The 27795-nt window shown below is 40.6% G+C and overlaps 1 protein-coding gene across 1 annotated transcript in view; it reads left to right on the forward strand.

Moving 5' to 3' along the window:
- COL4A1 (collagen type IV alpha 1 chain) overlaps positions 1 to 27795 on the forward strand; it is a 222134-nt gene that overhangs the window by 53647 nt on the left and 140692 nt on the right. The window contains exon 2 of the mRNA XM_089693592.1: positions 27407 to 27463. Within this exon, the coding sequence (XP_089549718.1) occupies positions 27407 to 27463 (57 nt within the window). The remainder of the gene's footprint in view (positions 1 to 27406; positions 27464 to 27795) is intronic.

Here is a 27795-nt window from a genome sequence, read left to right on the forward strand (position 1 = left end):
ATGTATGTGAACAATTCTTTGCTCATTCTTGTCAAATTAAACTGGTCAAACATGCATAGTAACATTGCTTTATTCTTTCCAGAAAAAGAACACAGCCAAATATCAGTGCAGCCAAGCTCAATAAAATATGCACTATTGCTGTGCTAAAAGCAATACTAAATATTAGAAACAGTTGTGTGCACTGATTTCATCTGTCATGCAATGTCAGACGCCAGTCAATAGAACATGTTTTTATTGGAAGCTGAATACATTTACACATATTACACTTTTTATTTAAAGTGATAGCTGTAAAATTTGACCTGTCATCCTATGTATGAAATTAACATATGACATAATTTCAAAATAACGAGACACAAGAAAAAACCCCATAAAAGATATCAACCTGACTCAATATAATAGGTTTGTTTACATATGAGCATGTGAAGGAAAAAAGGTAACAACCCTTTAATGCTTGTACAAGCCTAAATACTGGCAGGTCACTAACCCACAACAAAAACTTCAATACATAAAAATTAACAGGGCATTTAAGGATGACCCAACAGTATTATACTTGAGACCATAAAAAATACAATTTTTGTTAATAATGACATCAGTTAAAAACAGTAAATATCCATATAAAAATTAGAAGGTATAATGGCAAGAATCCATTAGAAAATATCTGTCAACGTGTTTCCTGGTCTTATGTCGCTTCCTCAGGACTTCAGATTACTTCATGGATTATAATGCTATATACTGGTGAATTTCATACAAACAGCTACAGATGGCAGAGAAACAACATCTTGGACTCCAGGATTGTGGGGAGACCAAGAGGAATACCAACCAGAGAAAAAGCCCAGATCCATATTGCAGGCAGTAGTCAGATGACTCCACGTATGCAAAGCAACCAAAGCTGACATTTATTTGGCCTCCAGTTTCAGATGTCTTACACCAGTATAGCCTTCAACCTCAGATGCCTTATATCACTGTAGGCATTTAAATGGTGTTGGGCTCAGAAGTATGGGTTGAAAGCAAGTCAGAGTAAGAGTAGGATATCATATAACTTCCACTTCAAACTGTTATACATCAAGTAAAAGGCATATTCCATGAATCCTTGGCTTGAGGGCTTGGAGGTGTGCTATTATAGCTTCTTGTCCTAATGTGCTAATACGATACTCCTGTGATAGGATTTGAGGTTGCAAGGAATATGTTGTTCACCTGATGTATAGCAGTTTGAAGTGGAAGTTATATGATATCCTATGACTCTGACTTGCGTTCAGACCATGCTTCTGAGCCCATCACCATTTTACTGCTCACAGTAATATAAGGCATCTGAGGCTGAAGGTTATAATGGTGTAAGATATCTGAAACTGGAGGTCAAACAAAAGGCAGCTTTGGTTGCTTTGCATACCTGGAATCTTCTGACTACTGTCCGTGATATGGATCTGGGCTTGTTCTCTGGTATTCCTCTTGACCTCCCCGCAGTCCTGGAGTCCATAACACTTTTTACCTGCCATCATTGGATGTTTGTATGAAATTCACCACTATATGGCATTTTATTCTATGAAGAAATCAGATGTCCTGAAGAAGCGGCATAAGACTTTGAAATTCATTGACAGACATTTTCTAGCGGATTCTTGCCATTATATCTTCCAAATTTTCTATTGATATGTAGTGTTTTTAACAGATGTCATTCTTAATAAAAATTGTATTTATTTATATTTAAAGTATTCTTTATGGTCTAGTATAATACTATTGGGTCATCCTGAAACGCCCTGTTCATTTTTATGTATGGATTCTGTGTTTTAGGAAGAAAAACATATATATGTATATATTGACCATATAGGGCTGAAAAACAGAATAATGCTTGGCTTGCAGTTGTGGTGCATTAGTCCCTTTGTAAATTGTGGATAAAAAAAACAAAACAGGCATTAAGGGGGCAGCAATATCGCCTCCTGAACCTTCATCAGCGGCTGCTGAGCCGCACTCTAAAAAAGATTCTACCACAGATCGCTTTTCAGAGATTGGGTTAGTGTGAACTTAGCCTAAAGCTGGCCACAAAGACTGGCATTTCAGCAAGAATTGGACAAAATCCAAACTGTGGGTGACCCTACAAGTACTTGATTTGACAAAAGTCTATTTAAAACTCAACTGAGCAAAGTGGAGAATTATCATCCAAACAGCGACTGCATCCTGTCAGATGCAGTCACTATTCAGCAGCTCTACATTCTGCAGCAGCTGAATACAATGGCCAGTAGTGGATATTTGATGGAGAATCGATTGATTTTTGAGCTGTGTATGGCTAACTGAAGATCTTCATGGTAGGATCACCAGGTATTATTTAATAAATTATGCAGTTAAAATGATTTTAGGGTTTGATATTACATTAATTACACGTTAAAGATTACAAATTAGTGATAAATTATATATCTACTTAAAAAAAATAAATGTCAAGTATGAAAAAGTCAACACAGAGATCATGCTGAAAAATGCCATAGTAATGTTTACTGTATGTATTACTATAATAAGCTTCTGCAACATATACAGTTTTAAAGACTGGAAATCCTCCAAAGTTTTTAAATTAACCTAATCCCAGAGCTGTGTGCAGGAGCTATGTGACAAAGTTCAAGAGGAAAGACAATACAATGAACTGAGTCAGGAAAGTCAGCTTGGAACCTTTTTCCTGTCTAGTCATTGAGGATGAACATGTTTCCTTCTTTACCAGTGATTTTATTATTTACAGAATAATCAAAACTGTTTTCCTGTTGGGAATGAATGCCTGACAATTATTTTATATTTCTTTTATTTTGCTCTACTGATCAAAGAAAACAGGATGTTAACTCATGCAGCCAGTAATTTATTCTTGCAAATAAAAGAGGAGACAATTCAGTTTCAGTTGGGAAGGGTTGCTAGGAGCCCTTTACAGTAAATAATTTCCCAATTGCATTTCATTTACTGTTTATTTTTTATAAAAATGAAAGGGATGTATTCATAAAAGCTTTGGATAGCAATTCGCCCTTTGAATAGCATTTCGCTCAATGAATGTGCATGTAATTTTTATTCTGGCTGCTAGATGGACCTAAGTATCATAGGAAATGCCTATGATAGTTAGTAACATCTGTAACAGCGTATACCCAGAGATGGACATGGTTCAACCATTTTGGCTTCAACCTCCATCTTGGCAAAGGGATAAACCATCCTGACAAATACATTTCTCCCTCATTCTTCCCCCCTCCCTCCTTAGAGAGGCCCAGCGACATTTGGCCAGTATGTGTGTGAGCTTGGAATGTCACAGGAGGGTCATAGAAGCTATAAAACCCCCCAAGGGAGCCGGGGCCTCCCTGACCAAAGAACCTGCAAATTGTAACACCTCGTAAGAGATAAGGCAAGCTTTCCCAGGAGTTGAAAGAGATTCCAACCTAATAAACCTAACTCAGCATAGGTGACAGAATCAGATAAACACTTTTCAAAATCCTTTTCTCCCCTATGTCTCATATCTTGGAATATGAGAGACTTACATAAAAACCGGACCTATCGTCAGATTGGCCACGAGAAGGCGAACAGTTTGATAGGTCACTCGCATTGTCTCGGATACATAGGAAAACAGAAAAGTAGATCTTGTGAACCGTACAGTGTATAATTTCATAATTCATATCTAATCAATCCTCAGACGTGTCTGCATAATAATCTAACCGCGGGTGGAATGTCACTTGTGCAGCTGGAAAGTTATAGGCCAAAATATGAGTTACGGGGGATTTTGTCTCTAGTTGAGGTATCCACCCATACCTACACGCCCTAAACGGGGTATTGGCCCTTGACTTCAGAGACACCCCCTGCTGGGGACAACAAAATAGGCTGTCAGGCCTAAGAGTGTGAGTTGAAGACGTCTCACATTTTAACATCCATACCACCTGGGGAGACCCGTGCCCTTTTGCTCTGAAATTTGGATCTGCTAACCCAGGACTTTGGCAAGTACCTTAACCCTTTCACCTCTCTCTGATATCTCTTTGCTGTGCTGTTGTTCTTTGTATTTTTATATATATATCTCAGTTACATCTTTTCTGTAAATATTTTTATTACACTCGTTTGGCCTTTTAGTAATAAATCTTTCCTTCTGAAAGTGTTGAACTGTTTCTATAGCGCTTTATTGCAATTTACGAATTCCTGCCTCTAAAGAGAACGCTACTGTGTTTGTTTAACTCTCTGCGGTGACTGTATTATGCAGACGATTATCTCAAATATTATAGTGTTTTAGCTGATATTGCCGACTTTCCTCTTTCTCTGTACAAAAAGGAGGTGTTGGCAGTGTGAAGGGTTAATTGCGTAATTAACCTGACCCAGTAACAATCGCTCAGGCTGCTGGTACATCGATTGTGGTCCAATTAACTGTGTAGGGTGCAGCTGGGTGTGGCATTGTTACGCACGTGACATCGCGGTTTTAGATCGGCTAGTCCTTCGATCACGAGTTTGGTGAGAAGGGCTGGGGTCTAACGTTGCGACAACATCTACTGGTTAAATGCATTATTTACATTATTTTAAGATTTTTTACAGGTCAGACAAAAGTGTTTGGCCAATAGAAAAAAATTTCAATAGGAGATATTAGAAAATGATCAATAACAGAAACTAGTGACATTGGCTAACTGGGCTGCAGAGACAGACCGCTTAGATGTGTGTATTTTCCTTTTTAAGGGCCCATTCACAGCAGAAACTGCCTGTCTACTACACATTTTTTATGCACATTTGCATGCAATTGATCTGCATTTTTGCATGTTTACATGCAGTTGATGCATGTTTTTCCATCCGCGTTTGTCCTTTGAGGTCACTTCTTTCTTTGGGATTTTATGTGCAGTGCGATGTGTTGTGTGTGCTTGCTTGCATTTTTGTGTGTTTGCGGTGCAGAAAAATGCAGCTTTTTTTTTACTGCACTGCACTGTAATGATGTGAACTGTGTCCATACGATATAACTGGAATTTTAGACTGTCTATGCAGTTGGAATGCAGTCAAAAATGCTTCCAACTGTATCTGGTGTGAATGGGCCCTAAATCAATTCAAAACATTAATCTGGCACAGGAAATAGCCCAATAACTTTTTTTTTGCCCCATTCTCACAGAATGAATGTACTTGCAATCTAATTGGGCAAATCGCTATGCAATCCATACTATAAAAAAAGTGGAATTTTTTTTATAACATGGGGATTCTCACTACTCTTCTGATAATGAATAAAAACGGTACTCTCCCTCTGTCTTTGTTGCTGGGAACATGCCATGAATTTTCCTTAGTTCCAAGACAGGAACAATTGAGGACTGTCCGGGATACCTTTTTTATTTGCACTAACAAACAATTTTGAGGACAAGCTTTCAGGGAGTGACCCCTTCTTCAGGTCTAAGCAGTACTGATTAGGTTGGTTAACTGCTTCTTTATGCAGCTATATGCAGTATCTTCCATTTTGCTTGAGGTGATTGTAGCCGTATTAGTGCATTTGCGACAGGAACAATTGAGTACTGTCCGTGATACTTTAGTTGAAAGGATGACTATCAAGGTCTAACATGCCAGGCCCTTGAACTGCCTGTGTGTGGCGGTGCTTACACTCTGCCTCCCCTAATCACACATCCCCACATCAACATCCATCCCTCCTTTCCTTCTCATTTACTAATACCTCCCCAGTTACCTTCCCGTCTTGTCTTTCAGCTTCAATCCTACCTACTTTGCCCTCTCCTATCCCTTTACACCCAAATCCATCCCTAAACACATACCCCATTTATTGGAAGCACCAGCTTTTCAGACATATAGAAAAAGAAAAACAATATAAAACAAACAATGTACTTTTAACTTGGTTTTTATAAACAATGTAATATTTCTGGCAACTGCATTAGGACTCATGCACACTGAATGTTTTTCCAGCTGCTCCTTGGGGCATCTGGCTCTTTTTTTCTGTCTCTAAACTCCCCTCAATGTTAGCCTATGTGTCCAGACACACAAAGGTAATTAGAAGAGTTTAGAGGTAGAAAAAAAAACAAACACTGCCACGTGTCCAGGAGCAGCTGCGTTTTGGCAGAAAAATATTCTTGATGCCTGTAAATGTGTCTCAATATGTATAAGGCTCCATTCATATATATGCATTTTGCATTTGATGCTTTCTCCAGTGCTTTTTGCAGTTTGTTTAGCATTTTTCTACATGCGTTTTTGAAAACATTTTACCGCTTTTTGCGGTTTGTTCAGCTTTTTTTTTTGTTAAAGTGGATTTTTTTTTCATTGCTTGACAGAATTAAAAAAAATGCGAAATGCGGCAAAAACACACTACCATGCCTTTCAGCAGCTTTTCCATTGATCTCTATTGTAGCAAAAACGCCGCTTTTTGCTTTTTGCTTTTAAAAAAGTCCCTGACTCTTTCCAGAAATGCAGCAGCTCAAAAAAGCATAGATGTGAACACGTTTCATAGGAAACCATGTTAAATGGACTGTAGTGCGTTTCTGCAAAATACAGAAAAAAACGCATAGGTGTGAACAGAGCCCATACGCGCCTAATCCTGGTTCACATATGTACGGCCCGCGATTTGTGAGGGCACGAGAGCTCATTCATTATTTTTTTTTTAAAGAGTTTTATTGCCATATGCACACAAATATACAGCATAATAGATCTGTAAAAACATTTCTGGTACAAAATCTTAAAGGAAATATACAAATAAGAACAAAAGCAAGTCCGCAAGTATTATCCAGATCCACCAAGACATTACACAATGTAACACAACCAAATGTCTAATCAAATGTTATCTGCAAAGCCATACAGTAAATATAGTAATAAGGATACCATAAGTAAGAGCCCATTCATTTAAGTCCCCATACTAATTGGGAAATCGCAGTCCGCACGGGAATTGAGGCTCCCAGTATGGTTGCGATTTCCAATGTGGGTGGCATGCCATTAGAATTAATGTCACCCACCTGCAGGTCCCGCATTCCTCTGTGTGTGTGGTGCAGCTGCAGGTATTTGTGCGGGTCCCGCAGCGGCACCACCTGCACAAATGTGAACCAAGCCTAAATGTGCATTAATGCTAGGAGTGTTTAGTGCTTGAACGGTAATTCATTTCAGTGGCCAGTATACATTTTTCAAACTTTTCTGTGTTTGCCTCTTTGTTTCCCTATGCCTGACTATGCTTAACATACTTTCTAGTTGTACCTGTTCACTTTTTTTTTTGCATATTCAGTTTTTGGCCCTGTAGATTTCAATTGGAGTTCCTGTAAATGGGTGATATATACAATATCTTTCCGCTTGTGTTTTTATGCCTGATGTACTCCTCTTTTCCTATAGAGCTTTTCTTCTGTCCCTGCCCTGACCAGGAAACAAATGCCAGAAGCATGTGCAAGACCACACTTAATATATGTCTGTAATATGTCTGTAAAATATCTGAAAACCCCTGAAAAAAAAATCACTTTAAAATGACCAGAAATACACTATGCTTACACTGTGCTCAGGTGTGAATGTAGGCTTAGACAGTTATCACAAAAACAGGTTTACCTATTGGAAGATTTCCCTTCTATTCCTGTTTAGATTGATAACTCAATGCATTGGAATCAATGGTCACCAGGATCAATAATGAGGGTATTTCTCCCCAGAAGAGACACAGATGGCAATAAAACCCTGACAGAGGTTCGAACGTTTCCACATTCTATAGATTTACAATGATGTTTTCAGCCTTAGTTAATAAAGAGCTCTTACTTCCTAAGGCCTTTTTCTCATGTGTGCCAGAGGCGGTTGGCACGTATTCAGGAGGCGATACTGCCGCCTTCAGAATGCCTGTTATTTTTTCAGCTAAAGCTAGATTTTGTGTCGAAATAATACTCCTCAACTGTGAGCCAAGTGTTCAGTTCATGGCTGCGTTGTAGATACATTGACTTCATTGGTTGAATGTAACAGGTGGTGCTGCCCATAAAACTCATCATCCTGAGTTAAAATTGCTGCACTGCGAAGCTAAGTGTTGTGGCTTCGCCAAAGTGTACTTACCAGAGTGGCCACCATGATTGTTTGGCGATGGAAATTAAAAACGCCGATCAGCCACTTGGTTTTACCTTTCCTCTGCCTCCTATGTGAACCTAGGCTAGGTAATAATTCTTAAAGCAGACCCACCCAAAAGGGGAAGTTCCACTTTAAGTACCCTTCCCCTGCCACATTTGGAATGCAATTTGTTTTTGGCCGGGAAGCAGGGGACTAGTTTTGACAGGTGCCCGCTCCCACTTCCGACTCAGTTGACCGCCGCAAACTGAGCCGGAAGTTTGGAGTTCAGCCCCCTCCACAGTCTTCTGGGACACTTCACAGGTCCCAGACGACTGCCAGACCATTCAGGAGACACAGTGAAATGCACGCATGCACATTAGAAAACAAAGATGGCCATGCGGTGTGTACACAGTGGTTGGGGGCACCTCCCTAACGTGTTTCGTGTTCAAACACTTTTTCAAAGTGAAAAAGTGGTGATTGCTGCATTGATGACTTCTACTGTATGCAGTGTTCCAGATCCAGATAACCAGGAGTAGGTCTTATATACTCCATGCGCAAGCATTTTCGCCATCTGGTTAGTGCAATCTATATCCATTTCTACTAACACAGGAGTCACGGATATTCAACTTAGCAATTTTATTGACTTTATCACAGAAGTCACGGATTTTCCATATTACTAGTGACTTTGTTACATGTTATGGTTTCTCATCTTTTTATGTTCAGCACCGTTTTGGATAGATCTATCTTGATGTATATTATCACTTGCCATGTTTATATGTTTATGAGCGCTGCATGGTTTTTACTGTACCAATTTTGATTTGTCGGCTCCTGAGGTTTGCCTTCATATACCAGCAGCTACTCCATTATATTCATTACTCACCCAGTGCTCGAATTTTTCTGTTTTACCATTCCGGACTGGGTAATGTGTTAGGAACGTAAGGATGCCCCATCATTTGATGGAGATGAAAATTATCAACCTACAGAGGCCTGATTTTAAAGACACCCCAATAATCAAAGTGAAATAATTATGCAGCGGGCTAGTCCATTTTGCTGAAATTTATTGCAGCAATTCAAAATGGTAGATTGTATGGCCCCCACGTGCTTGTATGCATGCCTGACAATGTTGGGTCATGCTCCCAATGAGATGACAGATGGGGGTTTATTTACTAAAGCTGGAGAGTCCAAAATCAGACTCCCTTCTGCATAGAAACCAATCAGCTTCCAGGTTTCATTGCCAAAGCTTCATTGAACAAGCTGAGGTTAGAAGCTGATTGGTTTCTATGCAGAAGGGAGTCTGATTTTGGACTCTCCAGCTTTAGTAAATAAACCCCATGGTGTCCTGGGGTATTTCCTCCCAGATCTGGATCAGGGCATCACTGAGCTCTTGGACAGCTTGAGGTGCAACCAGGCATTGGATGGATCGAAACATGATATCCCAGAGGTGTTCTATTGGATTTAGGCCAGGCGAGCATGGGGGCCATTCAATGGTATCAATTCCTTCATCCTCCAGGAACCTTCCTTTAATTTTTTTGAGCTGTGTACATATATATATATATACTTGATCATCAAGATCAAATTTTCTATCTTGATACCCTCTATTATCCCTCTATTATGTCAGATTAAAAAGCGTTCTTTTAATTTTTTTGAGCAGTGTATGTATTTCTTAAATTGACTATATATACCAAGAAGGTGGCTGATGTACTCTATATTAAGACAGTATGGTCAATGTCATTGTTTTCTTTCAAGCATGGTATGACTGATAATGATGTCATATGATTTATTTACCACACTCTTGCTAGAAATTGAAATCACATTTTGAGGCTTGCTTACCCATGGAATCTGAAGAAACATGTGCATGTCTCACAGTGGGCAATAATTCTGCAACATAATCATCTGGAATTAATATACATGCCAAGCAGTATTTATATGGCAATCATGTGAAAAACATTACTTCAAGTTAATACTAGATGCTGTTCTAATTATAAGCGACTAAACTTTCACAAACAAAAATAGCAAATCATAATCTGGTAACATGTTTATATTGCATTTCTGCTTTCTAATTGGCCTTATTAGCATATGTAGAATTAATTAAAGCAGGTATTATATAAAAGCTAAAAGTTTAACTACATATTGCTGTGTATTACATAAAAGGATCTCAAACTAATAATAATACCTGCGTTAGAAACCTCAGGTGGAAACTGACAGGCATCCAGGAGGCAATCCTGCCATCTCCTGAATGTCTATTTTTCTTTAACCAGTTAAGGACCGCCCTATAGCAGATGTACTGCTACAGGGCAGCCGCACTGCAAAATCACGTATAAATATGCGATTTTGCACTTCCTGATTTAGGGGGCGCACACTCGCTCCCGGTGCGCCGCTTTTGCTGTGATTAGTCACAGCATAAGCTGGTCATTGTACTGGCCAAAGGATGACTGCCGGCATATGCTAATCGGCGAGGAAAGTGACAGGACACAACTCTGCCTATGTAAACAAGGCAGAGCTGTGTCCTGTCAGCGTGGTGATGTGCTGGATTTTGCTTCCCTGCAAAGCAGGAAAGAAAAATCCAGCACATTACCTAGTAAAAACACCACACTGTGTATACATAGGGGTTTATTTACTAAATCTTGAGAGGGCAAAATCAGGCTCACTTCTGCATAGAAACTAATCAGCTACCTGGTTTTAGTCCCTGGGTGCGACTTGGCATACGATTTGTATGCCATACAACTTACTCCGTATTGTGTGATTTGCATAGACATCACGATTTCAAAGTCTGGGTCGGTGTGACCGGGCTGTTATTGCCAAAGCTTAATTGAGCAAGCTGTGGTTAGATGCTGATTGGCTACCATGCACAGGTGCACCAGATTCTGAGTGAACCAGCCTAACCTTAGGTTCATTCCTAAGCATTTTCTGCAGCCTTTTGCAGAAACGCAGTACAGTCCATTTAACATGATTTCCTATGGGACATGTTCTCATCTCCACGTTATCCACAGTTCATTTTTTGGAAAGGCTCAGGGACTTTTTGGAACGCAAAACGTTGCTTTTTTGGTTCTGTAGACTTCAATTGGAATGCTGCCGAAAAGCATGCATTATGTTTTTGCTGCGTTTTTGCTGTGTTTTTGATGTGTTTTGCAGTTAAAATCTGCCTAGCAACAAGAAAAATAAAAATAAAACCAAACGCAAAACGCATCAAAATGCTGCAAAAACACGTAAAAACTGCAAGTGCAAAAATGCAAAATGCAACACAAAACGCAATGTAGAAATGCATCAAACGCAACTTGCATAGGTATGAACCTAGCCTTAGTAAATCTCCCCCAAAAACAGTGGCTAGGTACACAGTTAAAACTTTGATCGCCCTAGATGTTTAACCCCTTCCCAGCCAGTCTCATTAGTACAGTGACAGTGTATATTTTTAGCACTCATCACTGTATTAGTGTCACTGGTTCCCACAAAGTGTCAGTTAGTTTCAGATTTTCCGCTGCAATATCACAATCCCGCTATAACTTGCTGATCGCCCCCATTACTAGTATAAAAAAAAAATTCCAGTAAATATACCATAGTTTGTAGATGATTTAACTTTTGCGCAAACCAATCAATATACACTTATTGGGATTGTTATTACCAAAAAATATGTAGCAGAATAAAAATTGGCCTAAATTTATGATAAAAAATTTTTTATTGGATATGTTTTATAGCAGAAAGTAAAAAACATTTTTTTTTCAAAATAGTCTTTTTTTGTTTATAGCGCAAAAAATAAAAAACCCTGTGGTGATCAAATACCACCAAAAGAAAGCTCTATTTGTGTATAAAAATGACATACATTTAATTTATGTACAACGCTTCATGACCGCACAATTGTCAGTTAGAGTAATGCAGTGCAGTACAGCAAAAAATGGCCTGGCCATGAAGGGGGTAAATCTCCAGAGGTCAAGTGGTTAATCCCAAAAGGAATTTTGCATCATACTGTAACCGCACAACAGTTACAGTATGGCACACTCCCATCGACCTCAATGGGTGAATTTGAAAGGCAGCGCAACTTGTCAGACTCTGCAGGTCGAGTTAAAATTGACATGGTCCCAAAGCATGTGTTTAGCCCTCTCTCCCTGTAATGTTAGTATTTAGGTGAGCGACTGGGGAAGGGGTGGTAAATCTGTGGCTCAGTTGCCTGATTTTACTGCCATCCCTGGCTGTCCATGTGAAGGAGCCAAAGTAGCAAGTAGCACAGGGGGTAGTAAGCATAAGTGCTTGTTTACATGTGTGACCATCCTTGCTACCTCTCTTAAAAATGCGTTCCGCAGAGGATCGCTTTTCAAAAGCATTTAAAGGTGATAGGTCATCAACTTTTGTCTGTGTTAACCATTAGAAGCCTGTTTCAGCATACCTCGTGCAACACATGCAGTTGCATTGTGATTGCGGTACAGCCCCATCCACTTGAATGGGTCACATTTATCTGTCAAACACAATCTGTGATGAAATTTGAAGCATTGCTCTGTGACCACGATAGTGTGTACTAACATGACTGCTGGTCATACTAACGTTGGGCTGGGCAGATGGGGGCCAGTAAAACTGTGGCTCAATGACCTGTTTTTACCAACCCTGGTCCACCCATGTAAATGTGGTTGAAGGGGGTCAGGGGATACCCTTTGCAGAGACACTGTCACTTTTCCTGAATGGGCAGGCTGATAGAGTCAATATTTTACATTACATAATTTGTCCACCCCATATATTCAAAAAATAAATGTTCTGAGTACTGCTAAGGCACAATTAGCAATTTTAGATATTCCCTAAGTATTATAGCAAATCTTAAATTTTTTAGTTCATCTACACTTTATGTGGTGCCGTATATCGCATGTGATTCGCACAGGAACCGCACCTCATTCCTGTGCAAATCACATGCGATTTGTGTGTGGTGCGATTAGAGCCATACATTTGGTATGACTCTAATTGCACCGCACCCGCACCAAAAACGTGCAGGACCCTTTTTTTAGTCCGCACTAGAATCGGATTGGATGGATATTAACACCTATGTGATCTGATTCTGTATAGCACACCGCGTTTTGCAGACGGCTTTCGAGGAGTTGTTAACGTACACACCCGCAGCGGTTCACATGAACAGAGTGTGATTCTGATGTGGTGAGGATTTCGCACAGAAGACGCTGCGAATTCCACACCACATCAGTGTGAACCAGGGTTAAAGACTGAAATTAGTTTTTACAGCTGTTTTCACAAACCAAGCTTCTTGACATTTATAATATATTTATCTGATTAGTGTCTGTTAAAATCATATTTTTCTAATGTTGAGGAGAAGGTTGAAGAATGTGGAATTGAGGAAGCAAATAAAATGAAATGAGACAAAACCCAGAGCATAGCTGACACCCTTAGTCCCAATGCAGAATGTTCTCTAGCACGGTGGTCTTGTTTGTTTTTCTTAGTTTTGGTTCACAAAACACATTTATTTATCTTTTTCCAGCTTTAGACATGCAGCCTTGGGTTTTTTTGTTACGTAATTAATTGGCAATAGTCAATCTGTCAGATGCAGCATCTATTAAGTGAGATTTAAGTAACAAAAATGTAATTCCTAAAAAGACAAAAAATCTATTACTGGATTTAAAAGTAAATTTTTAACATCCTATTATACGTAACCACAGTATATGTAATCACCGCAAAATGTGAAAAATCTTAAATGAGATTTGATTATATAAATAATACAATATGACATTGTGTACACACATTATTTGCTGTTTTATTAAAGCTGTATTACAAAGATCTACATGATATGCATCAGTGTGTATTTATAAAAGATTAGTGTGTTTCTAATTCTAAAACTTTGGAGCTTTTGCAGTGTTACATAATAGTAATCAGCTTTATTCAGACAAGCGTTGACACCCTGTCTATACGCAGGCAGCGTTTGTTATTACGCTTGTGTAGCACTACCCCCTTAGGAGTCGCTAAGTTTTTGGGTCCCCCTACAGTCCTTCACAGCCAGGCAACACGCATCTTCTTCTTCCACACTTGCACACTGAGAAAGTAACCGGTCCTTATGCTTGTTTTTGTGATTTTATTAAGGGTATTGAACTTGGATGGGGTTATGGGACACATGGTATGCCCAAGGAACGGTGAACTGCAAGAACAAACTATGTACAAATCTATGAACAAGAAGCAAAATCTGTCTCTTCTTTGAGAGCACTCCTGCTCTCCATTGTACCTCCTCAGACCCCAAATGAATTCTCCTCCTCCTCACCCACCAGTACTAAGGGTATTCCCTGGGCAAGGGGATCCAGAAGCTGCCCAAGAGTAAACAGTCCTGGCTGAGGAGCTAGTTGGGTTCTCCACCTGACTGCTCTCCCCTTATCTGGCCCAGGGGGTGTAAGGTTACTCACACTGTCCTTCCTGATAGATTTATAGGTTGGTGGCTGCCTTCAGGTCTTCTGCTGGACTGGCTCCCTCTCTGCTGCTCAGGCTGTCCCTCGCACTAGATGGTGGCACAGTGGAAGTCCCCTCTTCCAGCATCTATTTATTAATTACAGGTTCTCATATAGCGCCATCAATTTACTCAGCACTTTACATATATATTGTACATTCACATCAGCCCCTAACCCTCAAGGGGTGTACAGTCTAAGGTTCCTAACTTAAATTCATACATACTCATGCGAGGTCCAATTTAGACAGGATCCCATTAACCTACCAGCATGTCTTTGGAGTGTGGGAGGAAACCGGAGTACTTAGAGGAAGCCCACGCAGGCTTAGGGAGAACATGCAAATTCCAGGCAGGTGATGCCATGGCAGGGATTTGAACCGACGAGCTCAGTACTGCCAGGTGGAAGTGCTAACTATTTAGTCACTGTGCTGCCCATCTGCCTGTAGGTAAGCCCCTTCCCTGGGCCTTCTCCCGGGCTCCAAACTCCAGCCTCCTACTCCATCTTCCCCCCTGACACACACTGACTCCCCACTTTCTGTTGATCAGGCTCTATCATATCTGAGGGCTGTTTTGACCCCATGAAAGGCCTCCTACTTGGGGATTGGTCAAGATCCCTCAGACATGCAGATCAGCTCCTCCTCACTTCCACCCACTGCCTTCTAGAAATTTCTAGAAGCAGGGGGAGGTATCAGAGAACTAAGCTGCAGAGCCCTCAGCCCTGACCCAAGGTGACCTGGCTGACTCATACCCAGGCTCTATTCAGCCTCTGCCTAAACCCCAGTTTAGCTCACCCTGGATAACTAGAGGGGCACTACACTTGTATTCACTCTGAGCTACATGCAGGAAGTCTATAGAGATGGATGTAGATGCAGTGGCTGCATGGACACAGCCACATGTCAAAATTTGACGTGTGCAAGAGTGGGTGCACACGTTATTATGTACATTGCCTACACTAAGATCTGTGCACCCACAAATTTTCACATGTGGCTGTGCACCTCTACAGGCTGCCTGCATGCAGCTTGGGACAGATGCAGGAGCAATTACCAAACACAGCCTGCATGCAAAATGAGTGCAAACACCCATCTGAATGAAACCTGTAGGATTTCATTCAGGGTTCACAGCAGTGCATCCGCTTCTTTTATCAGTGGTCTAGAAAACGGCATACTAGCACTAGAGATTAATCCACCAGGAGCAAATACTTACTCAATCCTCCTATCCTTCAAGCTTCCTCCAGGCTGTAATACCAGCCCTCATTGCCTCCTGTCCCCTATGCTCATGTGGTCCCGGTCTTCTGACTTCATCAAGTCCAATGCAGAGCCCATAGCTCAGCACTGGACATGAGGATGCCCTAGGACAGTGCACTGCTGAAGTGTAGGGACGTAGAAGAGAACTCAGACTGCTGGAGAAGTAGGGGATTGGATAAATATAACTGCTTTTTTTTCACCCTCCTCAGACCCAAACATGCATCTGTAGTGTGCATTCACATCTGCGCATGCACCCGAAGTCTGAATACATGCGAGAATCCCATGATTTGCTGCGAGAGGCAGCCCCACTGAAAGCAATGGAAGGTTGCTGGCTCTTGCAGCTAATCATGCCCACTTGCACATGGCCGGATCTAAGGGGGTGCAGTGGTGAGTTATGCCCCCAAGATTTTAGTTGTACCCCCCAAAGCCAACCCTAACCTGCCACTATACTGCCACTATATTACCCTAATCTTCCACTATACTGTCCTAACCTGCCACCTTGCTACTCTAACTTGACGCTATGCTGCCCTAAATTGACACAAACCACCCTATTTTGATACTTTACATCCTGGTCACATTGGGTGCGACTTGGTATGCGATTTGCATGCTATGCGACTTGCAAATTGCATGCCAAGTCGCACGCTACTGTCCGCAGCAGCAGCGGTCATATCGGTGCAGTTCAGACTTGGTCGGAGCTGCACCGATTTCTAAAGTAGTAAATGTGCTACTTTTGGTGTGATTTGCATAGACATCTGTGTCAGATGTCTCACAAATCGCACCTGAAATCGGCATGTCCCTCAACTTTGAAATCATGGGATTTCACTGTAAGGCGCACAATTTCAAAGTCAGGCTTGATGTAACCGGGATGTTATATCCCTAGTTTGACATTATACTGCCCTAGGCTGACACTATACTATCCTTAACCGCTTCCCCTCTGCCCTATAGCTGAAGTACTGCTACAGGTGGCAGGGCTGCGCAAAATCATGTATATATACGTGATTTTGTATTTCCGGGTAGGAGGCGCACATGCTGCCCTACCCGCACCGCCATTGGTGGCTACAGCTGTCGATCAAAGGGATTCCCCGCCGGCACCCAGCGATCGCTGAGGAACACTGATGGGTGAGAGGTCTGTATGTAAACAATATAGATCTCTCCCCTGTCAACAGCAGCATGCTGCTTTGTATTGCTCTGCATAGCGGAGAAATACAAAGCAGCATGCTTACATAGTAAAGCACACGTAGTAAGACAGCACACAGTTAACCCTTTGATTGGCCCAGATGCTAACCCCTTCCTGCCCAGTGTCATTAGTGCTTTTTATTAGTACATTCCCCCCAGTGTCAGAATGCCCGCCGCAGTCCCGCTATAAGTCGCTGATCACTGCCATTACTAGTATAAAAAAAAATACCTGTATATATAACACCTTTTGTAGTCGCTATAACTTCGTGTTGGGATTTTTTTTAACAAAGACATGTAGCAGAATACATTTTGGCCTAAATTTATGACAACATTTTTTACTGGATATGTTTTATAGCAAAAAGTCAAAAATATTGTTTTTTTTTTTCAAAATTGTTGGTATTTTTTGTTTATCGGAAAAAATGGCCTGGTCAGGAAGGGGCGTAAATTCTCTGGAGGGTAAGTGGTTAATATGAAAATCATGCAAAAGGAGTGTTTCAGTTATAACATGATCACCTTAGTCATTTACTTGCTGTGTTTGATGAGGAATATAGGTTAACCTGTACTAATTGGCAGTGATAATGTCATATTCCACAAGCTGACCTTCCTTCAAGCTGATAACACTGTACAATGACTTACCGATTGCCATTTCTGAACTTGCAAAATTGTTTGAATGCATTTTCTACAAGCCCATGGCAGCATAGGTAGCAGGGAACATCTATCATTGAACCCATATGTAAATGCTAAATCCTATCTTCAGGGAAAGAAGAAAATTTTCCCTTGTTGTGGGACTGCCCCCGCACTGCAAGGGATAAGTGTGCATTCTCATCCAAAAATGCACCCACAGCCTGATTAGATGGGAGAACCCCAGCGGGAGTTCCTACGATTATTGAAAAACGTGTAAATAAGTGAGCGCCTATTATAGTTCCTACGATTAGCTGCGAGAGGCAGCCCCATTGAAAGCAATGGAAGGCTGATTGCTTTCACAGCTAATAGTGCCCACTCGCATGTAATCATGACTGTCTGCGCCCAAGGTGAATCATATATGTAGTAGCAGCATGAGAGATTACAAGTAATTGCAGGGCCGGAGCTAGCCTGTCCAATGTGGAGGTGAAAAATATTAGGGGGGCTGAGGATGGGAGGTCAGCAGGACAGAGGACAGGGGTCACTGCTGGCAGGGCAAAGGACAGGGACACAGTTCCTTCTCCCATCCCTGCACTGCACACAGCCTGGGTACCAACAGCAGAGCTCCTCACACAATGCATAGCTGAGATCAGTATAGTGTCAGTTAACCACTTGCCCTCCTGAGGATTTACCCCCTTCCTGACCAGGCCATTATTTGCAATACTGTGCTGCGTTACTTTAAGTGACAATTGCGCAGTCATGCAACGATGCACCCAAATGAAATTTATATACTTTTCTTTCCTACAAATGGAGCTTTCTTTCAGTGGTATTTGATGGCCTCTGCATTTTTTATGCTATAAACAAAAAACAATTTTGAAAAAACCCAGTATTTTTGACTTTTTGCTATAAAACATATCCAGTAAAAAAATGTTGTCATAAATTTAAGCCAAAATGCATTCTGCTACATGTCTTTGCTAAAAAAAAAACAAAATCCCAATAAGTGTATAATAATTGGTTTACGTGAAAGTTATAGCGCCTACAAATGGCGGTATATATACTGGAATTTTTATTTTTATATTTTTATACTAGCAATGATGGCAATCAGCGACTTATAGTGGGACTGCGGTGGCCATTCTGACACTGGGTGGGAACTGACTAACTGCCACTGACATCCCCAGTGACACTAATACAGTGATCAGTGCTAAAAAAAAAGTACTGACTCTGTACTAATGACACTGGGCAGGAAGGGGTTAATGCCGATATTACACATATTAGTTATGATTAAACTACAATACAGCATAAAATCATAACGTACACTGACAGATGGTTCATGCTGATTTTTCATGACAATGACTATTCATAGGACGAAAATAATTACCATGTAAATCATACATTGGCTGGCATTTTTATGGGGTACAGATCATAAAGAAAACTTTGCTGGCCTCAAGTGTAAAGCTATATGTTTTTTTAGCTGGGTCAATATCATATTCACAGGGAATGTTAATGCTAAATAAACAGGAAAGATTATAGAAGTCAGAGAATCAGTTTGCACTACATACGTCCACATTAATGCAATGTTTACATATAATCTAGTTTAGAACACATTCACTGAAAAAAGACAGATTAGTCATATCCGTTATATAATATAAAATACGTGTGGTTTCCTAAAATGCAATTAAAGAATACCATACAAAAACACATTATTGTGGCATCCATGAACATTTTTCGCTTTTACCCCCCCCCCCCCCAGTCATTTGCTCATAATCCCAGGATTACAGCTGAACTCATTTAAACAGAGAAGACTATGAGGCCCCAAGGACATCCATTATAGGCTCCTTGTTGTCTCTCACCTACAGAAAGACTGCTGTGTCACACTGTTAGAATTTGGAAGCTTTTCACAACCATGAGCCAGATTCAAATCTGCCCTGGAAGCTGGAATTCAATTGGTGACATAGTAGGCTGAAAGTGAGGGATTTAGGCAGCACAGATTCCCGAAACCTACACCTGAAAATATGTCCAGCTATACCAATTCTAGCTGCAGTGACTTACGTACATACTGTAGAATTCTTCTTTACAGCTGAACTCCAGGTACGATCTTTACTGGAAACTTACACTCACCGGCCACTTTATTAGGTACACCTTTCCAATTGCTTGGTAACACAAATTGCTAAAAAGCCAATTACATGGCAGCAACTCAATGTATTTAGGCATGTAGACATTGTGAAGATGACTTGCTGAAGTTCAACCTGAACATCAGAATGGGGAAGAACAGGGATTTAAGTGACTTTGAATGTGGCACGGTTGCTGTTGCCAGACGGGCTGCTCTGAGTATTTACCCCCTTCCTGACCAGGCCATTTTTTGCGATATGGTGCTGCATTACTTTAACTGACAATTGCGTGGTCTTGCAATGCTGCCCCCAAATGTAGCCTCCAATGGCAGCGTGGGAAGAGCGGCGCGTGCAACCCCTACCCAGAAATGCGAAATCACGTTCGGGAAGCTGTTAACAAATTTGCTTTTTTTTTCTCATTGGTAGCAATAGTTAGCCATCCAAACCAAATTTTAGTTTCTGTTCTTCTTTCAGTGTCGTTTACTGACCTTCACATAGAATCATTAACAACAATGACCTACAGCCCCATTCCGCACCACTGATTTCTCCGCCAGCCATTTATTTGGAAAACATGACTAGACTGTACTTGTTGTGTCCTTCAATTTGTTTAAAAAGTAGTTTATTGAGCCCTCAATAATTGCACGGTATATTTATTTAATCATTGACATTTTAGTTATAAGAATCATGTAATAAGATATAGGTATATTTTGGTTTCAGTCTATAAGCAACAGACTGACCCTTAGAGCTTTAAGGGTCCATTTATATAAACAAAAAATCAATTAGCAAACGTCTCAGCATTTGCTCAAAACTAACAAATAATTCCTATAATGTTCAGAATGTCAGTTTCTATTTTTGGTTTTCGCAGGGTGAATGTAACTTTCCCTTACATTCGATCCTAAAGGGAAAAAAGTTTTAAGAACATTCAACCAGAAGAGCTAAGGAACATTTAACCAATAAAGGAAATAGCAGAACATTGTAAGATAAGAACTTTGAATGGAAGAGGAAACAACATGAAGGAGACCTCTGCTGTGTGTATAAAGTGTATGGAGATACCTGTGCTCACCACAGACAGTGTAATAAAAATACTGCAGAGAGTGAACTGCTATACCAGTGGTCTCCAAACTGCAGTCCGGGGGCTGGACGTGTCCCTTTGCATGCCTTTATCTGGCCCTTGAACCCTATTCCATCAACTGACACCAATGATGGAGCTCAATTCCCCCTTCTGAACCATCAATGGGGTACTATTCTTCTCATTGATATCAACAATGGGGTACTATTCTTCTCATTGATATCAACAATGGGGTACAATACTTTGCATTGATATCAACAATGGGGTACTATTCCTCCCCTTAAAACCAATGATAGGGCACTAATACTTGAGCATTTTCTACTCCCACTGGGCACAGTCTGGCCCCCATAAAGCCTGAAAGTCAGCAAACCCTTTGCTTAGAAAGTTTGGAGACCCCCTGTGCTATACAGAATTGGTACAATGTTGCAGAGGCAGAACTTGTTCTTAGGCTTGAAATTCTTCACAGATGAGCACCAGATCACCTAATGTATCAAATTTTTCCTCTTCTGGTTGAAGGTTTCTCTTTTGGTTTAATATTCTTTAACCACTTGCCCCCCCTCGCAAAAAAATGGCCTGGTCAGAAAGGGGGGCTTCCTGACCAGGCCATTTTTTTGCGATACGGCACTGCGTTCATTTAACCGAAAACTGCGCGCTCGTGCAATGCTGCATCAAATGAAATGTATGTCCTTTTTTCCCCCACAAATAGAGCTTTCTTTCAGTGGTATTTGATCACCTCTGAGTTTTTATTTTTTATGCCAATTTTGAGAAAAAAACAATATTTTGACTTTTTGCTATTAAACATGTCTGGTGAAAAAATTAAAAAAATCAAATTTCATCACAAATTTAGGCCAAAATATGTTCTGCTACATGTCTTTGCTAAAAAAATCCCAATACGTGTAAATTAATTGGTTTACGTGAAAGTCATAGCGTCCACAAAAGGCGGTATATATACTGGAATTTTTATTTTTATACTAGTAATGGTGACGATCAGTGACTTTTAGAGGAACTGCGGGACTGTGGCGGGCATTCTGAAACTGGGGGGTACTTACTAACTAACACTGACTTCCCCAGTGACACCAATACAGTGATCAGTGCTAATAAAAAGCACTGACACTGTACTAATGACACTGGGCAGGAAGGGGTTAACATCTGGGGCAATCAAAGGGTTAACTGTGTGCTGTTTTACTAGGGAGACATGCTATGCAGAGCAATATAAAGCAGTGTGCTGGATCTGACAGTGGAAGAGACCTGTGTTGTTTACACACAGACCTCTCCCTGTCACTATTCCTCGGCGATCGCTGGGTGCTTGCGGGGAATCTCCGGCCAGGGCGCATTATATTGTAAAGTGCTGGGCAAACTGTTGGCGCTATATAAATCCTGTATAATAATAAAATCACGTAAATCTACGTGATTTTGCGCAGCCCTGCCACCCTGTAGCAGTAGTTCTGCTATAGGGCGGTCAGGAAGCGGTTAAAGACTAACTAAATCTTTGCCCCTCCGTTCACATCTGTGTGGGTGGTGCCGCTGCGGGACCGCAGAAATGCCTGCAGCCGTACCACCCACACAGAGGAATGCAGACCCGTGGGTGGGTGTCAATAATTCTAATGGCACACCGCCAGCACTGGAAATCGCAACTGTACTGGGAACTGAGGTTCCTGTGCGGGCTGCGATTGCCGAAGTAGTGCAGGGACTTCTTCACTGTGTGTCCCGGGGCACAGGAGTCCTTTCAAATGAATGGGCTCTCGTGCCTGCAAACATCGCGGCCTGCACGACCACACAGATGTGAACCAGGGGTAAAGATGAGCCTTACATAGCCGTATCATAGTTTTAGCTTGTGTAGTCAAGAGTCTGATCTCCAGATGGGTCTTCATTATGGTCTGTGATCCTCTGTAGAAGATCTCACCCATTTTAGGGAGCTGTGGCATTTGTGGATCTGCTGTAAACAAAACTTTCTGGCTTCCAGCCATATGGTACATTCCACATATATTGTTCTGAAAAAAAAAGCACTTTGGTGTTGATTCACTAAAGGCAAATAGGCTGTTCACTTTGCAAGGGTAGTTTCCGCAGAGCTTAGTGAATGTGGTGAAGTTCCACTTAGCAAAGAATACCCAATAATGTACAAGAAAAAACACAGACATCTTTGTTTACACATGATTGAGTGATGGAAGACAGCACATCTTCACCACATTCACAGCTCTGGGGGAAAATTCCAGGGGTCGCCCCATTTTATGCAAGGAGCTTGTCTGACCATTCAATACTCACATGTTTCTGTAATGAGACAATAAAATCCATGACAGGAATGTAAATCTAAGCACAGCATTGTAAAAACGCACGCTAGAGGAAACTACTGCTGAGCGAAATATGGAACTGCTATTGTTGACCTTCTGCTAGTTGCAGAAATATGTCTGGCAAAAAGTGGATTCTTTCATTTCAATACTTCTTATGGTAAAATTGGAAAAGGTGTGTTTGTTACAGGTGAGGGTCAGAACTCTTATTCTCCATCCTTATTCTGGAAAGCACTGACACCAGAAGATAAGCATGGCACCCAGAAAACTAGCATCTTCAGCAAGTAGGGGACAGCAATGGAAGTGCCCCTATTACTCTCAGCACAGGTTTCCTAGAAACACATTTTTAGGTGTGCATAATGAGTACTTGTCACAGGTTTAATTATATACTCTGTATGCCACATGATTTTAGAAATTATTCTAAGGGTCCTTTCACACGGGTGTTCTGTTTTTGTCATCAGTTCAGTCACATTTTTTCCACGAAGAAACGGATCAGTTCACACCAGTTTTTCATCCGTTTACATCCATTTTTCATCAGTTTACGACAGCTTTTCCTCAGTTTACATCTGTTTTTCCTCAGTTTACATCTGTTTTTCCTCAGTTTACATCCATTTTTAATCTGTTTTTCATTAGTGTACATCCGTTTTTTACATCCTTTACCAATGTAAAAATGGACCATATGTACGTTTACATCCGTTTTTTGTCCGTTACGTTTTTGTTTACGGAAGAAAAATAGGGTTTTCTTCCGGTAAAAAAAACAGATGTTAATGGATGCGGACATTAACGGATGCAAACAGATGATCATCCATTTACATCCGCTAGTCCATAGAAATACATGTGTGTTCGTTTTTCATCCATATGAAGATGAAATCCGGACATACAGAATGCTCATGTGAAAGGGGCCTAAAGCAGAACTCCAGCCAAGATGGACTAGGGACTATGGACCATAAGATTTTTAGTGTGCATAGAGCAATGCACATGACCACAATTAGCATGCATTACTTGTTCCAAAACAAATGTAAGTGAGGGGGGAAAGGAAAGCTTCAGAAACTCAAGGAGGACTTTACAAGGAGGCAGTAAAATGCAGAAAGAAACTAGATTACAGGGCCAATAAGTAATGGATGTTTATAGATTTGTTCTATTTAAAATACTGCTTTATTTATTGACATACTGTATCTCATTAGACCCAGTCTGTGTAGACAGTATGATCAAGTGCTGATATGGTATAATCCACAGGCAGTTTTACTTTTCCTTTAGGCTCCATGTACACAAGCCTACCCTGACCACCGGCCACAGGAAAACACAGTACCACATTTTTGCCTTGTTTTGCCTTTTCCCACGGACGGCGGTCAAAACGTTCTTATCCTCAACGTGATTCTTCTGCATTCAGGAGAGGGAGGTTTAACCTCACCTAAACATGGCAGCTCCTAAACTCTGCTAAAAGCCTATGTGTCCATGGACAGTGTACATGGACACATAGGCTTTTATGGAGTTGAGTTTAGAAGCTTTGCCAAAAGCTCCTAAACTCGACTTTTTGGAGCTGCTCGTGTACATGAGCCCTAAGACACAGAAGTTTAATTCAACAATTTTGACTTTAGCTAATTGCAGTACAGAGAATGTTTTTCCAGTCCTTTGAAATATAAAAATACAATGATTTTCACCAGTCCTGTCTCTCTGAAGAATTAACACTGACTAAAGGAACATGGAAGAAACATGGAGGGGTCTATCTAGGACTATCTAAGTTGTAGTGACCCAAAACTGACAATGGCTTTCAGCATACTACAGATCAAGAACAACCACATGCAGTTCAATGAAACACAGAAAATTTACATAAAAGTGGGGCAGTAAAGGATTATTTTTGGAGAATAGGAATGTTGTGTCACTTTAAACTTTGACCCAGTCTGGTTATGAAAAGGTTAAGCATTTTACTCCATGCACTGTTTAAGAGTTGGACCAAAAGTGTCTGTTTCATATTCTATTGCATATAGCTCTACAGCTATGTACTGCACAGATACAGAATGGAAATACATGCATTTTCAAAACAAATTTTTGATCTAAAAGCTGTAAAATAAATAGATAACTTACATCACAGACACTATTTACAAATATATTTTTGTTTTTAGGTAAGGCATGTGATTCTGGGGAATCTCTAGTAATAGGCCACCATCTAGGATGGCAGCCAGGCCCAACATATTTCAGAATGTTATATAGTGAAGAGGTTTGAAGGAATTCCAGAGATAAGCTGAGTAGCACATCCATAGCTCCTTATTTGGTTGGGATGCTGGCGGATTGAAGGCATCACAATGCACATTACATCAAAGTACTAAGAAAATCCTAATCAGGTATTTGCAAAAGGAATGAATGAAAATGCATGCAAAGGAACTACACCAAAAGATAATAAAAGAAATTATGGCCTGATGCTGGACACATCAGTCAGTAACAGTTCATACAGATAGAATTCATTGTGAGTGTTTCTCATAGATCATCCGCTATCAATGTCAGATAGTGCAAATGATTAGATAAGTCAAACACCCATTATTGCGTCAGCAGATGTTTCTTCTAAAATATTTTCAGAATGTTACATTTGTATACATGTGGTATGATATGGATTGAAAATCTAAACATCTATAAAAACATAATTCTGTACTAGCTTGTGTCTAACAGAATTATGGAAGAATTGATGACGATAGCTGTTAACCCACAGAAGAAAATCTAAGCACTTTTCAAAAGATTACAGGGCACACAAGTGCAAATGCAACAGCCTATAGCAACCATTGAAATTCACATTTTTTATAAATTGTCTATTGCAACCTGATATAAGGCAAGAAGATACTGCACTTTGCACCAAAATATTTCACTTTGCATATTTTATTAAAAATTAACTCCAGGAATTGCTTGTATTGCAAATAAAAGCCTGATATAGATGGAGCAAATCTCGACCAGTTCAGCAGGTACAGACCAAGATTCAATCCATCTATGTGCAGGCTGCTTGCACTGAAGTTGATCCATCAATTGACTTCAGTACAACCATCCTCTTTGATTTTTTGCATGCAGTTTCTGTCGGCTGCTGTAGCCACCAGCAGTAATCATTGTTTTTCCAGCAGGGAAGGCTCTCTGCTGGCAGAACACAGTAGTGCTGTGGGAGGAATATCTGACTGTGTTGATGGGGGAATCGAGCGATTCGCTCAAAAATCACATCATCTATGCTTTGCCTTACATTAGTCTAGCTTCAAACAATGTAAGTACGAACTACTCATACCTGATGGATCTCTTTGGAATCTGAAAATCACTGTAATAGTTGGCGCTTGTACAGTGATAAATACAATCTTCCAATTGGGCAGCACATTGGCACGTGGCAGCACTAGGGTCTTTGTCTGAATCCCAACCACAGCACCACCTGCCTGGAGTTTGCATGTTCTCCCTGTGCCTGCGTGTGTTTCCTCTGGGTACTCTGGTTTCCTCCCACACTCCAAAGACATGCTGGTAGGTTAATTGGATCCTGTCTAAATTGGCCCTAGTATGTATATGTATGACTGTAAGTTAGGGAACTTAGATTGTACGCCCCTTGAGGGTTAGGAACTGATGTGAATGTACAACATATATGTAAAGTGCTGTGTAAATTGATGGCGCTATATAAGTACCTGTAATGAATAAATAAATAAATAAGTCCTGCTTAGGTTCTATCGTCTCACTGCACACTGATCATGGGGCGGTCGCTTGCTCAGCACTGCTGCCATTCATAGAACACCTTGTACTCATTGAAAAAATACATGGAGTCCTATGAATAACAGTGGTGCTAATCATTCAGTAATATTAATTTAGCATCCAGAATACATTTTTAAACATCTGTCAAATTCCTAGATTGTAAGTTCTAACGAGCAGGGCCCTCTGTTTCCTCTTGTACCAATTGATATTGTAACTGTAATGTCTACCTTCATTTTGTAAAGCGCTGCGCAAACTGTCGGTGCTATATAAATCCTGTATAATAATAATATAATAATAAAATACCACGCTAAAAGGGTTGCTATAAGATGATGCAATCGTAATGCAGAGATGGAGTTGAAAGTCATGCTGTGTTGTCAGTGGCTGTCAGACACTGTGGGGGTTCTTTACTGAAACTGGAGAGTGCAAAATCTGGTTCAGCTCTGCATAGAAACCAATCAGCTTCCAGGTTTTATTGTCAAAGCTTAATTGAACAAACTGAAGCTGGAAGTTGATTAGCTACCAGCACAGCTGCACCAGGTTCTGAGTGCTCCAGTTTTAGTAAATCTCCCCCTGTATACTCAGAAGAACACTTTCTTTCACCATTGACAGCCATGACACAGTGGTACCTTGTACTGCAAGTGCTGTTGGCAGATGCAGCCATTGCAATTACTGTGGTGAGTGAACTTGTTGAAAATTCCAGTATGAGTTTTTGTGCTTTGTTCACTCAGTCTTTGTATGTGTGCTGAGCAGACAGTTTAAAACAATAAAAACACATTGTAAATTATAACATATTTAACAATCTCTCTTTTGTTTTACAGGCATGCAATGGATGTGGAACTAGTAAATGTGACTGCAGTGGCGTAAAAGGACAAAAAGTAAGTGTTTATGAGTTTTTTATATACAGGGAATCCAATTTAAGCTGGTCATACATGGTTGAAATTTATCCAGTTCAGCAGGGACCTGCCAAATTTTGATTCATGTACAGGCAGGCTGGTTGTATTTATCAATTGGCTTGTGTACAACCAGCCTGTCAGGTTTTTCTGAATGGTCAGTGCCTTTGGCTATAGCTGGCAACATTGATTGTTAATTCTAATGGTGAGGAAAGGTCCCCACTATCAAACTACAATGCCAGAGCCGGAGTGATTCCACCATCCACATTGAATGTCAAGGCATTTTCTTTTTTCAATGGAAAAAAACATGCATAATG

Source organism: Staurois parvus, unplaced genomic scaffold, assembly GCF_062004578.1.
Source record: "Staurois parvus isolate SC_StPar_1 unplaced genomic scaffold, SC_StPar_1.0 ptg000634l, whole genome shotgun sequence".
Classification (NCBI taxonomy): domain Eukaryota; kingdom Metazoa; phylum Chordata; class Amphibia; order Anura; family Ranidae; genus Staurois; species Staurois parvus.